We start from the raw sequence: 17,778 nt of genomic DNA, 5'->3' as shown, positions 1-17,778 counted from the left end.
CTGAGACGCACCCAGCCGGCCGTGCGCCGCGGGGATCTCGGTGCCCGCGCAGACCCCGCCCGAGGAGCTGTCAGCGCCCGCGGAGTCGCGGGAGCCTCCGGAGCCGCAACCACCCCGCGCGCCCACAGCCCGGGCTGCCCGGAGTCCCACGGCCCCCGCCGCCGACCCCGCGGCCTAGCGCCGCCCGCCCGCCTCACCTGCGCGGCTGCAGCGCCGCTCCCGCCGCCGGTCGCTCTCGTAGAAGCCCAGCGTCTCCGTGTGCTGAGGTGCCGGCGGGGACCCGGGACCGCTGCCGCCCGGCTGCTCCGCCTGGCCGCGGCCGTCCCGCTCCCGGCCGTCCGCGCCGCCCCCGCCGCCTTCTCCCGGGGCGGCCGCGTCGCCGACGCCCGCCATGTTCCGAGCAGAACAAACTATCGCCGCCGCCTCCCTCCAGACTCCGGCCCGGCCTCCGCCTCCGGCCGGCCCCCTCCCGGCTTCGCCCCGCCCCTCCCCGGAGCCCAGGCCGCCGCTGCCGCCGCCGCCGCTGCTGCCGTCCGCGGCCCGTCGGCCGGCGCGCGCCATTGGCGTCAGCGGCGCGTGCGAGGCCGCCGCCGCCGCGGCCGCCGCCATCTTCTTCCTGACCTCGCCGTGGCGCGCGGCGGCTTCCCGTGCCGAGGCGGGCTCCGCCGGCCGGGGCATCGCGCCGGGCTCCATGCAGTCGGGCCGCGCGGCGGGGGAGAGCGCGCGCCTCCGGGGCTCCGGGCCGGGGCCGGGCGGGAGCTGGCCGGGCGCGGCCGCTGCGGCGGGCGGAGGGTCGGCGAAGGAGCCCTGGGGAGGCGGCCTCTGCGCCTGCTGCCCGCGGTCTGCGAGGTGGCCAGCCGCCCGCCCGGGGCCCTTTTTGCAGGCTCGGTGCCCGGAGTGCGTCGGCGCCGCCGGCTCGGCCTTGGCACCGCCCGCGCGGCCGTGGCGGCGAGGGCCGGGCTCCAGATCCCCGACCCCCGCCAGGCCCGGCCCCACATGTCCGCTATTTGGGCTCCATCTCTTCTGCATGTTTATGGTCGCCTGTCACATTCCCTGGCCTCTGGGTTTCCGCTGACAGTTTCCAAAGCACTTGGGCAAGAATGATCTCGGATATGCTGTCCAACAGGTGGGGGCGCGGAGGGAAGCTACAGGCCTCGGACCCAGCTCAAGAAGCAGGATGCTTTATGCTTTTAACGCACCAGCGGACATAATTTTAGACTGCCCTTCGGATTTAGAGTTAGGATAAGGCTCTTGGCCGTCGCGGCCCTTGCACCATCAGCTGGGCGTCCACTTTTCTTGGGGCGGACTGTCCTTTGCAGCTCTGGCGTGTGACTGGGCACCGGCACCGGCACCGGCACCGGCACCCGAGCGCGGTGTTGAGACCTCTTGCCACTGGTATAGCAGAAGTGATGGGGAAGGCCCCGGGACCTTTGTCACCTGCTTTCCACGTATTTGATGCGTGCTCCAGTTAGGCGAACCGTGGCCTGTCAGTTTCTCGAATGCCAACTTCAGAACTCACCTGTCCCTCTGTTGCCCTTTTGATTAACAAAAGGAAAACTGTAATTCCTCCCCGAACATGAAGCTGTCTAGAAACTTCCCTAGACCTAAACTTGAGAACCAGATGTGAAGGACCTGCACAAGGCAAAATCCAGCTCGTGTTGATTCATTAAAAGACCCTGAGGGTTTCTTGACACTAGTGAGTATGTGGTTGCAAACTGGCAGCAAGTGTAAATCAGTGGCTGTTTGGGCAGCATGCTAAGACCAGCCACCTGACAGTCTGACCACAGGGCAGGAAGCAGTGGTGAGGGACCAAGATGGACTGAGCCCCACAGCTGGGAACTAACCCTCAACTGCCCCCTGAAAAGAGGAACCATACCTTTGGAAAATCCTCATCCTTCATAAAACGGAACATTTCGCAGGATTACGTTTCCAAACATTCCTGTCACCATCAGCCTCCTCCATGAAATGTTCTGTGTGGGTTATACTTGGTCAAAACAACCTTAATCCATCAAAAACAAATGCTCTGGTCAAATCTTAAGTATTATTTTGAAAATCAAATGGCACTGACAACTTAATGGCCTCTAACGTTGCTTACAGCTCAAATTCTCTAATCTTTTATAGTGTAAAACCACCCCCATTCTGTTATTTATTGTTTGTCCAGAAGGAAGTAGGGTTTTATTGCTTATTTATGTCAGTTCCCATTTACTGTCTTACCAAGTTTATTGGCTTATTGCCCCTACCTCTAACTCAAAAGAATCTGGAAGGGAAAGAAACCCAGAATTTCTGTTTCTTCAGGCATCCAGTTGTAGGAATGGATTTCTTTCATTTTTTACGTCAGGCCCGTGGAAAGACATTGTGTTCCAAAGGCTGTGTCTATCCTTTTAAATACTTGGCAAAGAGAGAAAGGAAGCAGCAGGGTCCAGGCCAGGTACTGAAGGTGTTGGGGAGCAAGAGGAGCAAAGTGGACATGGGAAAGCTGAGGGACTCATAGTTTCTCGTCAACTGGGTCTTTTCACTGAAGCTACATTACTTTATATGACACTTGGTGAAACAATTCAATGAAACAAACCCATAAAGAAGTCAACATGCCGAAAAGCATTTTTAAAACAAATATTAACATAAGTAATTTTTTCAATTAACACTATTACCTTGTATAGGTATTGATGATTAGATCATCAGATTGCTTATTGGATGTGAAAAGTTGTTTTCTTTTGAGTTAATTCAACCTATAGCAAGTTATTCAGAATCTAGGAAAGGTTATTTTCAAATAAGTTGGCCCTTCATATCCACCAGTTCTGCGTCCCCAGATTCAACCAACCTCAGACTGAAAATACTGAAAAAAATCCAGAAACATTGATTCCTAAATGACACAGTATTACAACTGTTTACATAGCATTTACATTGTATTAAGTATCACACGTAATCTAGAGATGATTTAAAATATACAGGAGGATGTGTGTAGTTTATATGCAAATACTACACCATTTTGTCTACGTGACTTGAGCATCCTTGGATTTTGGTATCTGAGGGGATCCTGGAACCGATCCCTAGTGGATAGTGAGGAATGACCATATTCTAAATCCTCAAAATAATTGGGTTACGAATAATCTTAAGGTAAGAAAGAGTTACACAGCATAGAGGAACCAGCAGTTTTCTGAGGAAAACGAATAGCAGTTAAGATACAATGTTCTTTACATCAGTTGTAAAAAGAAAGAGGCATAGATTTATAATACCACCAGTAGGAAATAGTAGGAATACTTCAAAAACATGACAAACCTCACCATTAAAGAGACATCAAATAACATTCTGAGTTAAATTATAAGATAAAAACAGGATTTAGATGACAATGAGCTGTAGTAATTCAACTTAAACATTAATTCAGCAAATAGTGAGTGGTGTGCGGTCAGCCTGTCACTCATTGTACTAGCTTTTACTGAAAGAAATACTCCATGGGTGGGAAATAGTTTCAATAGAGAAAAGTGATGAAAGAGGATGAGAGTCTTATGTGTAAACAATATAGAACAAAAAACAAAATTCAATGCGTTAAGAAAGTTTTGTTAAATAAGGGATTCATATATACAAAATTATATTTTAATATAGAGATATAATAATTATGATTATATAAATTCAACTAAGAGTTTGTAAAATTACGACATGTATTCTTAATTAAGTGTATTCTTGTACCTTTTAATTGTAATATCTACCATGTGTCTTGAAAATAGCAAAGCACCAAATATTTTTTAAAAGTATGAAAATTTGGTGAGTAGTATACACAATTTTAAAAAATAAATTGAATAACTTCATATTTTAGTAAAGATTTAATAATTATGATTTGGTGACTAAACAAAATACATTGAACTCATTGTGTATGAACCATGGATTCAACCTCCAGAAAATTACCGTATGAAGCTTATAAACTCTAGCCCTCAGTGTCTTTCATTGGTAAATGGGGCAATATCTATTCTATAATAGGAGCTGAAAAAAATGAAATCTCCCTTCTTCTTTCCCCTTAGTGGTAACTTTAAATGCTTTTTTTCATTTAGATTGAGTAGGTTTTACTTTTTAACTACAAAACAATTTATCTCTTGATAGCACTTTTAGTATATCGCCTCTAAAATATATTTGAAATTAGTTTCATATGCTTTTCCTGAGTAAAAAAAAAACATCAAGTATTTTCATGACTCAAAAGAACCCCGAAGGCCGGACTCTCTGGCCCTCCAATTAGTCTTCTGACCTAAGGTAAGACATGTGACCTCTCTATGCTTCATTTTCCCGGGGATGGAATGTTGTACTAAATGGCCTCTTCCAAAATTTTGTGCTAAAAATCTTTGCAAACTCCTTTTCAGACTCTTGGACCCCTGGGTTAAAAATAGCTAGATATTGCCTACACTATGAATATTTATGGAAAAGCATGGAATCCTAAATTAGAGAATGACTTTGTAAATGGTTCTAAAATCTCAGTGCACGGATTCAAATGCAGTAAGTTGACTGATAACACAGAAAGGTCTGTAAGTCTTTAATGAAACTTCTTTATAATTTATGCATTAGTTCTTCATCCCTTTTGCATGGGACTAATGGGTTCTTACTGACCTTTCCCATCTCCACCCCAGACCTCAGGGTTTCTACGTTTTGAAGAAGTTTCCCATCTTGTACCCAGACATGTCAAGGTCCAAGCACCGTGCTCTAAGGTGGCACTCAACTGAAATGGCGTTTGAGATGATTACTGTTATATGCTTAATTTTGGTCGTATACATTCAACCACTGATCAGTGTAATTTAAATTAATTCTATATTACTCATTTGAAAATTTATTTCAGCAGGACATGACTACTTTTCTCAACCATAAATGCCACATGTCTCATATACACAATGTAATGCAAAATTTTATCTATTCACCATTTTGTCTTCAAAAAGAAAAGTAAGAGTTGATGTTTTTAAAAAACCAGAACAGCTTTGCAAGTGATGTTCTAAAGAAATAAAATATGGGGGAGGCCGGTTAGCTCAGTTGGTTAGAGTACAGGTTGCCAGTTCGATTCCCACATGGGCCACTGTGAGCTGCGCCCTCAACTAGATTGAAACAACTACTTGGCTTGGAGCTGATGGGTCCTGGAAAAACACAATTAAAATAAATAAAAGTTAAAAAAATAATAATAAAATGTATTGCTGGGCCCAGAGCAAGTCTTTGCAGTAAATTTATTGAATCTCTGAGTGTTAGTAATAATATTTTCTATCTTTGGCAATCATTTTTGGACTGATACTCATTAGGTTTAATCCTGTCTGGGCTTTATTCCATGGATTTCTAAAGGACATCAACTCTTTGTTTCTGGAAGATGTAGCACAAATTGAATAATGTGCCTTTAATTCTAATGTACCTGGTACAACTTAACTAAAATGGTCAAATAAGCAAAATCTTATTTCTAAAAGCATTTCTCTGGCACAAGAATATAGGATTAAAACCATTCTAAACAGGACCTATTGAAAACTATTTTGTTAAGAGGGATGTTTTATAAAAGGTACTCTATTCTAAAGATCTTAAAGTCCATTTTGTTTATGAAGTAAAAGTGTGGGAACATAAATCCACGATTTACTGGCTAATAGGACCTTTTATACATGATCAGATGAAAGGCTTATTTTGTATTAGATTTTAAATTTCTGGAAAATTCCAAAATACTGCTGAAAGGGACCATGGTGATGACTTGGCAAGCTTTCCATTCCAGATTTCTCTCTTCAAGGAGAAAGAAGAATGTTCATTTTTCATTATATCCATAAAAAATTGATGTGTCATGTTTAGAATGGTTTTAATCATTTAGTCAGTTAATGAACAAGAACCTATTTGCAGAATGAACTTTCCAGTAAATTTGTTGATAACTGTCAAAATCCCTTTTCTATAATTACAACTAGCAAAAGCTTTAATTTTATAATTCACAAAACAGAGATATTATTTGTCTCCTAATTCATGTTATTAGCTCTTGGATTTGGCATTCAGAATTTTTTATTGCCCTTTTTTCATTATTCCCTGGTGGTGAGTGATTTATTTCTTCTTTTGTCCACTTACCAAATAGTAGTTTGTAATCAAACGATTTTACATGATATTTAGGACAATTTTTACTTTTTTCTAGGGTTTCTAGCTGAACTTGCAGGGATCAAGATAACTGAATAAATTTTCTCTTTACGTTCATGCCCTTTAAGTTTTTCTGGGCTATAATCATGCATTCCTACCCTTGTAATTAGCTTTCATTCTGCTCATTAATCAGAGTTTCCATTCTAATACATTTTCTATTTCTTTCTCCTTTTTGTTTTTGAGAGTTACCAGTGAATGTACTCTTTGGATTTTATAAAGATCTATTATTTAAGTTTTATCTCTTTATGCAAACCTAAGTATTTGCTTCTTTCTTTGTCTTTATTAAAAAAATGTATTGCAAATGCATAATACATTTTCAGGTTCTCAAACTATTCCTCTTTTAGGGTTTCTGCTTTCCAGGTTTTAGAAGTTTGTTTATCTGAGTTCAAGGTCTCAAATTTTCGAATTGCTCTTTTATAAGCATCTGTTATATTCCCCTCTTTTTTCAATATTCTAAGTTTATATTTATACATAAAATCCTTCTGTAGTTTCTGACATTTGCTAATTTAGTATCAATGTCAAATAATGAACAACTTTTACCTCTTATCTTCTGTATGGATGCTTAATAAATACTATTAACTTGGGTGTAAAGTTTTATGGAGGAAAACAGTGCTATGGCTAATTTTTCAAAATAGCAATAAAACAAAAAATGTATTATGGCTGTAGCAAACACTATCATCTTGGTACAGTTTTATCTTCCTAATAATGCTTTGCCTAAGCTAATACTAACATTGATTCACATTCCCCTAAACATATGCCCACTAGTGACGGATACGAGCTGGAGTTAAAAATCTGGCATGTATAATTTATATAGAAATACTTGATTACTAAGAAAACAGACTAAATCAGACGCTGATCATTATTAATTATCTCTTAACTTTCATTCTGACCTTTCATCCATATACTTAGCTGGGTTAATAACACCAATTATATAAATACAAATTCATTTCTAGTGCTGCAAACCATTTTTTAATATTCAATTTTAACATTATGGTGCTAGAATTTGTGATCTGACATGGTTAGTTAGATATCCTTTTTCCAAACAATACTGTTTCATGAAATTTGATTTTATTTTTATAGGCTTGATATACTCTTTCACAGTTTCTAGTTTATCTCAATGTAGACAATAAAATCTCCTATTAAGTAATTAAAATCAATCTCATATTAAGAAATTAAAGATACAAAAATAAGTTGATTCCATTGAGTTTGGGTAACTAAATGTCCGTTCTAAATTTTCTGTCATTTGTTTTCCTCTAACATATTAATACTCTTCCATAGGGAAAGCCTAATTGGTATGATATTTATGTACAGTGTCCTCTTTTATGGATGGTGTAACTGGCTTCTCCCTTGAAAGCAAATAGTTTTCTTCGTATTAAGGGTATATATATTTTTAAAAACACATCAGCGAGGATTTTTCTTCTGAATCTGTATTTTTTTCAACTAAATTTCAGACAGGCAGTGTCCATGAATCCTCCAGAGACCTATATAAACACACAGGTGGATTCACCCATGCAAGCTAACCGTTTTCTCAAAACAAGCGTGTTTTTTTGGTTTTTTTTTTTTTTGCTTCTGTGCCAAAGTGGGTAAAATATTTGTTTGAGACTAAACCACAGAATTTATTTTCAAATGGTGGCAGTAGACTAGAAAAAGTCTTCACATAGAGAGACAGCAGAGTAAAATGGAGAAAGCTAGAAACTTGGGATCACGAGGTTGGTTTAGGATTCTGTACTGCCACTGACTAGTCATGAAATCTGCGATGATCTCTGGGCCTCAGTTTCCTGATCCATGTAGCAGACAGTGGGCTAGATTGTCTCCAAGTTTCTTTTCAGTTCTAAAATTATGAGATTTTGGGTACTTCTTGGTTATTTTAGGCTGAAGGTAAATATTGACTTGGCATAAGCTTGTAATATTATTTTTCTTCTGATGGACTCAAGTACCCTATTCTAAATTGTAACATTTATCTTAAATTTCTTACCTTCAATCAACAGGCTTGAGTATTTCTTCTTTGGCAAACATTTCTCGAATGTTTTTTATGTGCCAGGTGCTGTACAAAGCCCTAGAGTACCAAAGATAAATGAGATGTGTTTCTTGTCCACAGTAATTACACTGCAATGTGATAAGTACCACACTGGAGGGATGAATGGAGTGCCTGGGTAGTCCAAAGGAGAGGCTGATTCATTCTGCCTTGGGGCAGCCAGGACAGCTTAGAAGGAAGTAGCATTTCAATGGGTTTGGAAGATGTGTTTGCCAGGTGGAAAATGGGACTGAGGGAGGTACCGGGAGGGACTTACAGGCAGATGCAGGAGCGTGAGTAGAGTGAGAGAGGTAGGAAGATGGCATAGTGGTTGAGTGGAACTTCATGATTGAGATCCAGTTTCCAGGGCTAAATCGTGGGGAGCCAATGGCGGGTGAGGTAGGGCAATGACTAGACAGAAGAATGGGCAAAAATGGTCAGGAAGTGGAATGAGGAATTAGGGGAATAAAAGGTTGCTAACACTACTTCTGAGCTTTCCTCACAAGTTAAAGAATAATTCATAGTTTTTCTGAGCCTCGTAGTATGTAGAGATTTGCTTGCCCATATTGTTGGATTAGAACGATGAGAACATTAGTCTGTGTTTATTGAGCATTTACTGTGTATTTGATGGGGAAACTGACCTTAAAATGGTTCCCTGCCATGTGGAACTGAGCTATGATGGTGGCCTGAGCAGAGGGAGAGGTCCCCAGTCTAAGCCCCAGCCCACTTCCCCATAAGCCCGTCCAAGCCACACCCCGAGCCAATCACCAGATGACACCTACCCCTTCCCCGACTCAAGGAAGTCCCCAACCCATAAAAACCTGCTCAAGACCTTGCTCAGTCTTTTGGGAAGGATACTGCTGAGCCCGCCGGCATAATAAAGCTGACTCTCCTAACTCTCTGAGTGCCACTTGGGTTCTTTCTGGTCTTGGATTCTGCAACATATTAAGCCTTATTCTCAATGTCTAAGTCCAATACCTAGTCAAGAACTTCCACCAACATCTTTTTTTCTGAAAATGTATCTCAGTATAACATCTGTAGGACAAACTTTTTTTGAAAATGTGTTTTGTTTAGTCGTAAGAAAAAGGCTTCAAGACAAAGGATTAGGGTATTGACAGGGAATCAGAGATACATTTTGATGCTAGGCAACATTTTCTTCACATATAAAATATCGCATTTCACCTCAAAAGCCCAAATCCAACCATTTCAAGGACAAACGGTCAAAGAGAAAATGGGATAATGGCTTGGAAGTTGCTTTTTGTAAGCTTTAGGTTATTTTGAGTAATCATAAATATCAGAAAGAATACACTATTAAAATTTATGTCCTAATCTCAGTCCTCTACCCTCACAATTATGGGGTCGGGTAAGAACTGTATGTCAACTTGGAAGCAGACTCTGTTTTGAACCATTTCATTCTGACACATTGTTTTAATGGAAATGCTTTTACTTTGGCAGTCGGCACACAATTTTAATTAGCACTTGGAGCACAGCAGAATTGGTCGATGAGGTCCAAGACATGAAGAAATCCATTCCTAGTGGCTGCCTGAGGACCCTGGCAGCATCCAAGAAAGACACTTCCAGTGTAATGACCGGTGCTTCTGAGAAACTTCTTCACTGGCACTTCTACTCTTACACACTTAATCCCCTTAGGGTTTAGGAATGCCAAACTATGGGCCTTAGCAGCTCCGTCTTCTATATTACACTCAGAGAGAATATTCATTTCTGAGTTTATTCTGATGCAGCAACTGATGTGTAAGAAAACTAAACTCATTTTCTACATCTGCCCAGGACTTGCTTCCCAGCTTCGCCAGTCAGGCTCTTACTCATCCTTTAAATCCATGTTCTAGTATCCGCCTCACCATCTTCCCCAACCTCCCTTTCCCTTATGGCCATTCTCTTTTCTGTATATACCCATCGTCCATGCATCTACAACTGCAGGACCACACTGTGTTGTAATTATTTTTTAATGCATTATTTTCCCTCTTTGACTCTCAATGCCATATCTGTAGAAATTGTGTCCCCATATCTGTGTTTGGGTTGCATCCAATTAAAAGGCACTGAGTGGTAGAACAGAAAAAACATGTATAGTTAAGTTTCTATGGGTTAAATCCTAACTGCTACTTACTTGCTGTGGGAACTTAAGGACATTATTAACTTCTTTAAATAAAGATAGTAATGCCTGCTGTGCAGAATTGTTATGAAGATTAAATAGGATCCATCCATCAGTTTAACAAAAAACATAGAGAGGTTGTATATTACACGTGCTTGGTACTAAGAATATAATGGTGAATAAGGCATGATCCTGTCCTGAGACCTTTATAACTTAGTGGGAGAGACAGACAAGAAAGCAGACCATTGCGATATAATTCTCAAAGGACACATAGGAATTCACTATCACAAGGGTTCTGTGGGTCATGGTGAAGGCATCAGGATTTGGGGTGGAAAGGGAAGTCTGTGCAATGCCTTCGTGCAATGTCAACACACGGAAAAAGGCATAATATAGCAGTGGCCATAGGGTCAAGTCTGGAGATGTAAATACCACAAGGGATCTGTGAAGAGTACATGATCGGTTCATGTTTCAGAAAGATCTCCTTCCCTGGCAGCCTGTGGAGTGGTTGGAGATGGTCCAGAGAACCAGGAGGACCAGTGAAGAGGATGTTGCCTAGATGTGATAATGGCCGCCATGGCAGGAGTTACCGTGCGAATGGGGTGATGAGAACACACTGAGAGATTCTCAGGAGCCAGGAAAAGCAGGACATGATTAGATGTGATGGGGGTTGGGGGCAGTAGTAAGAAAGGGAGAGGAAACACAAGAGAAGTGGTTTGGGGTGTCAGTGGGGAATAGAAAGGGAGTCCAGTTTGGAAACTGTGGGATATGAAGTGCCCGTGGAGAGTTCAGGACATTTTGAACTTAATCATTTTGAGCTCTTGTATATTTTGGCCCTGCTGGGGTTTTTTCCCTGAACATAAACATTTCCATAAGGATGATATCAACACTGATGAATTTTGTGGCAAATATTTATTCTGGGGTGAACTCCATTAAGCCAATTTAATTCTTTGATTCATTTTTTATATGGCATATTTAAACTATTTCCAATTTTTTCAGTTTTCATTTTAATTTACCAACATTGTTTTCATCAGATAAAATCTGTCTCGTGTACATTTTACAATGAAGGTTGGATTTTTCCACTTATTATTTCTCATCTTTGTCAATTTTTTACAGATTATAGCTTTGACCATGGTAAGTTTTCTTTTAGGTTCACTGTTTTTACCATGTCAAATTTACTGTGTCAGGTTTTGCACATGTAATCTTTTATCAATTTTTTCATTTTTCATCAATGCATAAGCAATAATATTTTTTACCATTTGCTGCCATTGCTATTGTCAACAGTAGTTTACTTTTTTTTTTGCCAAGCCTAATATTTTCCTAAAACACTTTTTGCAGTTTTTAAATTTGCCAATGGTATATAATTCTCAAGTCAACTTTTCATTATAACAAATTTTACTATGTATTATTTTGGCCCCTGTCAGTTTCATTTTGGTCCTTCAGATCAAACTACCTCAGACTGACAGACTCAAAATGGCATTATTCAGCCTATGGGTGGCCAAGGGGAGATGTCCAGGAAATAGTATGTGTATATATGTCTGGTGATTTAGAGAGAAATCTGGGGTCAAATATAAATTTAGAAGTCATTTGCATCTAGTGTTGAGGCCAAGGGAATGGGTGACATCTCGTAATAGGATGTATAGCATGAGAGAAGAGCGCCAGACAAACTACAAGGAGCACTTCTAGAAAGAAATGGCCAAAGGAGGAGAAGTGCATGAACGAGAGGCAGGAGGTAGGAAATCCCGCAAGAGGGCGCTATCATGGAGTCAAGTCAAGGCAGAGGAATGGTCAACATGATGTATGCTGCAGAGAGAACACAGGAGACGTTCTAAAACATGTCCTTTAGATTTAGCAGCAATGATACCATGACGTCTTCAGTGAGAGCCATCCTGTGGGTGGAGAAAGAAATACCCAGTTGGGAGTATTCACAAGAGCGAGAAGGAAGTCAGTGGGGACAGTTGTCTTCCCCAATGTTGATTGGCGGTAGGAAGGGGAGCTTGTTTGCTTAGCTGTTGACTGGTTTATTTCTTTTTAACAAGAGAGAGATTCGAGCATGGTTAAGCACTGACAGGTTGGAGGGAAAGGATAAACATACAGGAGAGCTGGAATGGGATCCCAGAAAGCATATTAGGACCTCAGTCCTTTGCAGGGGTGGAAGCTAACATCAGTCTTGCTGCCTAGAGCTCCATATCCAGTGAGTCATCAGCCATCACGTGCCCCACAAGATATAACCATAATAAGTTGGCCCATCCAACTGGGCTTCTACTTTGCTGTCCCAATTAATCCTCTGATTCCTCACTGGGCTTAGAGTTCTACCCTGAACCATCACTATTTGCTCAACACTTAAAAAATTCTCAGTAAAGGGATTTTATCTATTGTCCCTAAGCCCACAATACTATCACCTGTCCTAACCCTTGACCATTACTGCTTTTGAAAATGTCCTGCTGTCACGTGTCACCATGACATCAGGTGTGCTTTGATACCCTCGCTCTTCATCTGTTGGGGGTGGGTGGTTACCATATCCCCTTGGATCCATCACTCACAGGTCAGATCAAAGAAAACAACAGAACTCTGCTATGACCCTGCCCATTCCCTGCTCCTTCCATTTGTCCTGAGACTGCACAAGTTACAGCAAAAACAAATAATGGGACAATAGCTGTCACACATCATTTATCCATCCATTGAGCTCCTACCTAACCAGCCAGCCATCTCTTCACTTCCTGTTTCTTGGGCAGGTACTAGCACCAGGCACTGTGATAATTAGCAGAGGTAGAAACACAAAGAGACTCCATCCCAGCCCCCTTGGAGCTCCGGGTCCCGCAGGTGTGTTTGCTGTTGCAATACTATGGGAAAGGTGGGCAAGGTAAAGAACGAGTTCGTCTAGGTAAGCAGGAACCGGTTGCCTGAAGTTTTTTGTGGGGTTTTTTTGGTAGATTCTATAACAATCTTATGAGGCCAACTGAACATATGAAATGCACTCTTCTTATCCTAATGTAATCATTTCACCTGCCAGTTCACACAGCTCTAAAGGTTAACTTTGTTTAATGAAGCTGGTTTGGTTCCAGGACAGCAATTACCTTAAAGAAAACGTGCCTCTTTATCTAGCAACCAAGAGCAGCTCCTGCGTCTCCAGGACATTGAAGAAAGGACATTCTCTTTGTTTTCCTTTATATTTTTAGCTAGCATCCCCTTCTACCTGGTCCCTGTTCTGACTCTTGGGTTGGGTTGTTGTTTTCCTTTAGGACAAAGTACAGGACAATTATGTTGGCCGTTCTTGAGTTGAGCGTATTTGTTTGACCTCTGTGGAACTGAGTTCTGGGCACATGAAGGAAACAAAGGCGGACCAAGCAGTCATGATCTGCATCTTCCCCTGATAAGTTCTCCAGCCTCTGTCTTTGTTTGCTTTCCTGTTTCCTGATCCCACCGACATGTTGTTGCCGCTGGATCCCAGCACTGGCACCCGGTGTGGATAGGACACGTGATTTTATTTTTGGACAATTTTGTAATGTTTATATGATTTCAAAGTCCAGAGGCAGCCTGCTTTTTCTTCCTGCCCTAAGCCACTATTCCCTTGGCGTCTAAGTGTGTCTAATTAGGTTCAGAAAGAATCAGAGATACATTTCACCCCCCAAATTGAAGTGTGCAGTAAACTATGATCTGTAAACCTATGTAATGCTACCTTTAGGCTCACATTACGGTCGGTTGTTGGGAAAAGGAAAGGGAAGGAGGCCCTCACTCCTTCCCAGGGCTCTCTCTCCCCGACCTGTGTCACCATTCTTGGATCCGGGCTCCTGCCGATGAATGGGTGGGAACTTTTCTGGTCTTTGTTCACAGCTCCTGCTGCTCCATCTCTGCACAACCCCTGCATACCAGGTACCACTGGCAGTTCCCCTGGAGCACAGGACCAGGGCCTGGCCACCTAAGGTGGCCAGAGTCTTCTCCTCTCTACCAGGAATGAGAGCTGGATCCTCTCCTTCTCAGGACCCCAGTGGTCATTTTCTCCTTCTTCCTCACCCTCCCCTAGGATGAGGTAGCGGTGGGCAGTGAATGTACAGATAGCTTTCCTGTACTGCCCTTCACGTCTGCTGCCTGATGCCATGAGCACGGCAGGTACCTGTGTTCTAGTGGGGGTGGGGAGCAGGGAGAGAAAGAGGATGGCCAAGGAGGAAAAAGACATCGTTTAGTGTCTTAAATAGTCTCCTGCTCATGGAGTGCTCATGGAGAAGAGGGTACCCTACACATTTAGAAGAGGGTTCCCTAAAAAAGTATTGGTGAATGACAAAGATTTCTGGCAAGACTGAGGGAGAGGTTTTTGCAGACTTGCAAGGGTGGGGTTAGAGAAGTGAAGTCTTTGTGCTGCTCCTCCCTTCCTGTTCTGTCACTCTCTTCCTGAGCCAGATTGTCTCCCTTTTTCCACCCATTTCCTGTCTTTCCCCTGCTAGTGTCCTTCATGCTCCTCTTACACCCATCACAGGAAAGCCCTGTAAAGGACTGACCAGGCATTCGTTCGCTCACCTACTTGGGTTTTATTTAAAGCACCATACACCACGGTTTGACTTCTATGTATGGATTGCTTCTATGAAACATCTTTGAATTTCTTCATGAAATATTTTCATTGCTTTTTTATACTTAAGTTACTTTTTTGAGTATTTATAACATTTATGTGATTCCAAGGTCAATTACATAGTTATATGCAGGGGACTCTTGCTTCCATCTTTGTGTCCTTCCCTCTGTTTGCCTCAGCTGTTGACAGGTAATTAATTTTGCTTCTAGTGTATTCTTCCAGTATTCCTTTTGGCAAATGTAAGAATATATATATATATATATATATATATATATATATATATATATATATATATGAAAGGCAGCATTCAGCTTAGCAATGTGCACCTTGTGTTTTCACAGATAACAGTTTATCTTCGTATCCAGGGACATGCACGTAGGGGTCTGCCTCATTTTTCTTCAAGGCTGAATGTACAGAATTATGGGAACGTATCATAGTTTGTAAGTTCCCTAGTGATAAATATTTGGATTGTTCCAATCTTTTGCTATTATAAATAATGACACAATCAGTAGTCCTTTGCATCTTTCAATGACTTTTTGTTAATAAAAACAATTAGGAGAGAAGGTGAGAGAGAGAGAGAGAGAGAGAGAGAAGAAATGCTTAATTTTTAAAAAGATGGTCCTTTGAACAGGAATATTTTCAAAAGAAAGCCTGGATACTGTAGAGAATTAGCTGACACCCTAAAGTATTCTCTAGTCCCTATGGCTTTTGTGCCATCTGGGGGGACCCCAAGAACTACCCCTGTCCCTCCACCGCCCTTGGATTAATGGGAGAACCTGATCTGTTTGGCTTTGTCTTGGCAGGTGGCTGACTCATCCACGTAAGCAGGGTAGGTTCTCTGTGATGCCAGGTAGCCTTCCTTCCAGCACATTCTCTTGATTGTCACTGACTCCTTTGACAGGGATAAGCCTCGTATTTACAACCAGAGCCACTCAGTAAGAGAACATTTGCTCACATAAATGTGTCAATAGCATCTTAGGATTCTAAGACACCAATTCCAGCATGTGGGTGTTTTCTCCCACCACCAAGCAATTCTCAGGCAGGCACCAGTTGGGTGTCCCACACTTCAACTCAGTTCTGACACTATCTGCCCAAACATAACATCCAATTCCACAGGTTAAGGGCTCAGTCCCACAAGACTGCCCTCCACGTCATGCCAATCCCAAGTCCACGTGTGCTTCTGACCGACTGGCTATAAATCAGAGGTTGCCATGACCCCGTCCTTGGGTTCATCTAATTTCTGGAGCAGCTCACAGAAGTCAGGAAACCAGCGGACTCACTAGATTACCAGTTTATTAAGAGGATATTAAAAGATTTGCATCCACAGCAAAATGAAGGGACGCATAGGACAAGGTCCCAAACAAAGGAACTTCTGTCCCTGTGGAATCTGGGGCCTCGCATGGTGACACGTGGATGTGTTCCTGTCTCCCAAGCTGGAAGCTCTCCAAACGCTGTCCTTTTGGGTTTGCATGCAGGCTTCATTCCATAACCACGATTGATTAAATCATCGGCCTTTGGTGATTGATTTAACCCTTCTACCCTCCCCAGAGATGGGGGCAGTGGAGTGTCAATGTTCTAACCCTCTTACCACCTGGTTGGTTCCCCTGGCAACCAGCCCCCACCCTTAGGTGCTTTCCAAAAGACACCTCAATGATCCATAAAAGGCACCTTTAACATTCCCATCACTGAAGAAATTCCAAGTGTTTTAGGAGCTCTATGCCAGGAACCCAGCAGAAGACCAAATAAATATTTCTTATAAAATCACAGTATCACACATCAACAGTAGGCACTTTCTTGAGAAGTCACTTGGATAGAGCAGAGGACAGAGCCCCTGTGACGACGCCAGGTTGTGGAAGATGGACGGGGTGCCATAGATTGAGGGAGGAAGGAGACACGAGGAGTAACATACATATTTTCTGGTGCTTTACTGCGATGTCGCTGCAGATTTAGCCTGCCTCACACGAAAACACTATTTTTACCCCTGAAGCTGCGCTGCCTCTCTTACTCATTCCGACCCCCTTCCTTTGGTTCACTGAAACTAGAAACCCCGGTTATTTGTACTCTTTGCCTCCCTTCCAGTCACCCTGCAAGTGTTTGTTTGTTCCTCTTCACTGTTCCAGCTCCTATCGCCCTAGGATAGTCTCTCAATACATCTCCCCTGGGTGATTTCAGAATAGGGGAGCACAAGAGCCTGCAGACGGGGGAGCAGGACTCCCTGACTAACCCCTGGGTTTGTCATTGCTCTGTACTTACAGGTTTGACTCCTTCGGCAACTTATTAACCCCTTGTGCCTCAGTTTCCTCCTGTCATTTGAGTTGCACATTCAGTGCTTGTCACATTCAGTCTTGGTGAGGATTACGTGAAATAAAATATGCAAAATGCTTGGAAGAGTGCCTGGCCTGTAATAAGTGTCCCAAGCTATACGGTATTGTCCCAGGCAATTTTATTAGGATATTTAAGGAATAATGACCTCAGAAGACATGGGGACTTAACAAAGGTGAAGCTGCAGATATTTGCTTTTTATCATCTAGGGACTATTTAAAAGGCCATGGCGATATTATGTCTGTATATAGATCTAGCAGCAATTGACTATGGTGATATGTTACGCTTTCTACTTCATTAAATTAATTTATTTGGAATTTCCATCCTGGTTTCATAATGTTTAATCCATATAAACAAGGCAACTTCAAAAGAGATGTGGATGCTCTCAAGCCCTTTAGCTACTTCAGGGAGCTCTGAATTGAGCTCTGCATTCCCAGAGAGCTAAGGCAAAAATGGGATAAGTGTTGGGTTACAATGTTCTTATTTGGGGAAACAAAAGAGCTATAATGTGAAGAAGGGCACAGAGCTCTCCCAATAATCTTAATCTTTTTAAGATTAAGCAAATCTTAATTATTTGCTCTCCCAATAATCTTAAGCCAAAAGGGTAGGACTTCCTATGGAACTTGGGTAAGATTGTAGGAATCATCCTAG

General features: G+C 42.3%; 1 protein-coding gene across 2 annotated transcripts in view; it reads right to left on the bottom strand.

The window, feature by feature from the left end:
• Nucleotides 1-406, bottom strand: part of TAPT1 (transmembrane anterior posterior transformation 1) — a 53,215-nt gene extending 52,809 nt beyond the window's left edge. Inside the window, exon 1 of one of the 2 annotated variants that reach the window (XM_033106193.1) lies at nucleotides 198-406. In XM_033106193.1, the coding sequence (XP_032962084.1) occupies nucleotides 198-393 (196 nt within the window). In that variant the 5' untranslated portion in view covers nucleotides 394-406. The remainder of the gene's footprint in view (nucleotides 1-197) is intronic. The other variant, XM_033106197.1, reaches the window with a different exon arrangement.
• Nucleotides 407-17,778: the final 17,372 nt, after the last annotated feature.

Source organism: Rhinolophus ferrumequinum, chromosome 5, assembly GCF_004115265.2.
Source record: "Rhinolophus ferrumequinum isolate MPI-CBG mRhiFer1 chromosome 5, mRhiFer1_v1.p, whole genome shotgun sequence".
Classification (NCBI taxonomy): Eukaryota; Metazoa; Chordata; class Mammalia; order Chiroptera; family Rhinolophidae; genus Rhinolophus; species Rhinolophus ferrumequinum.
Note: the sequence above shows the minus strand (reverse complement) of the source record. Positions and strands in the feature narration are given on the sequence as shown.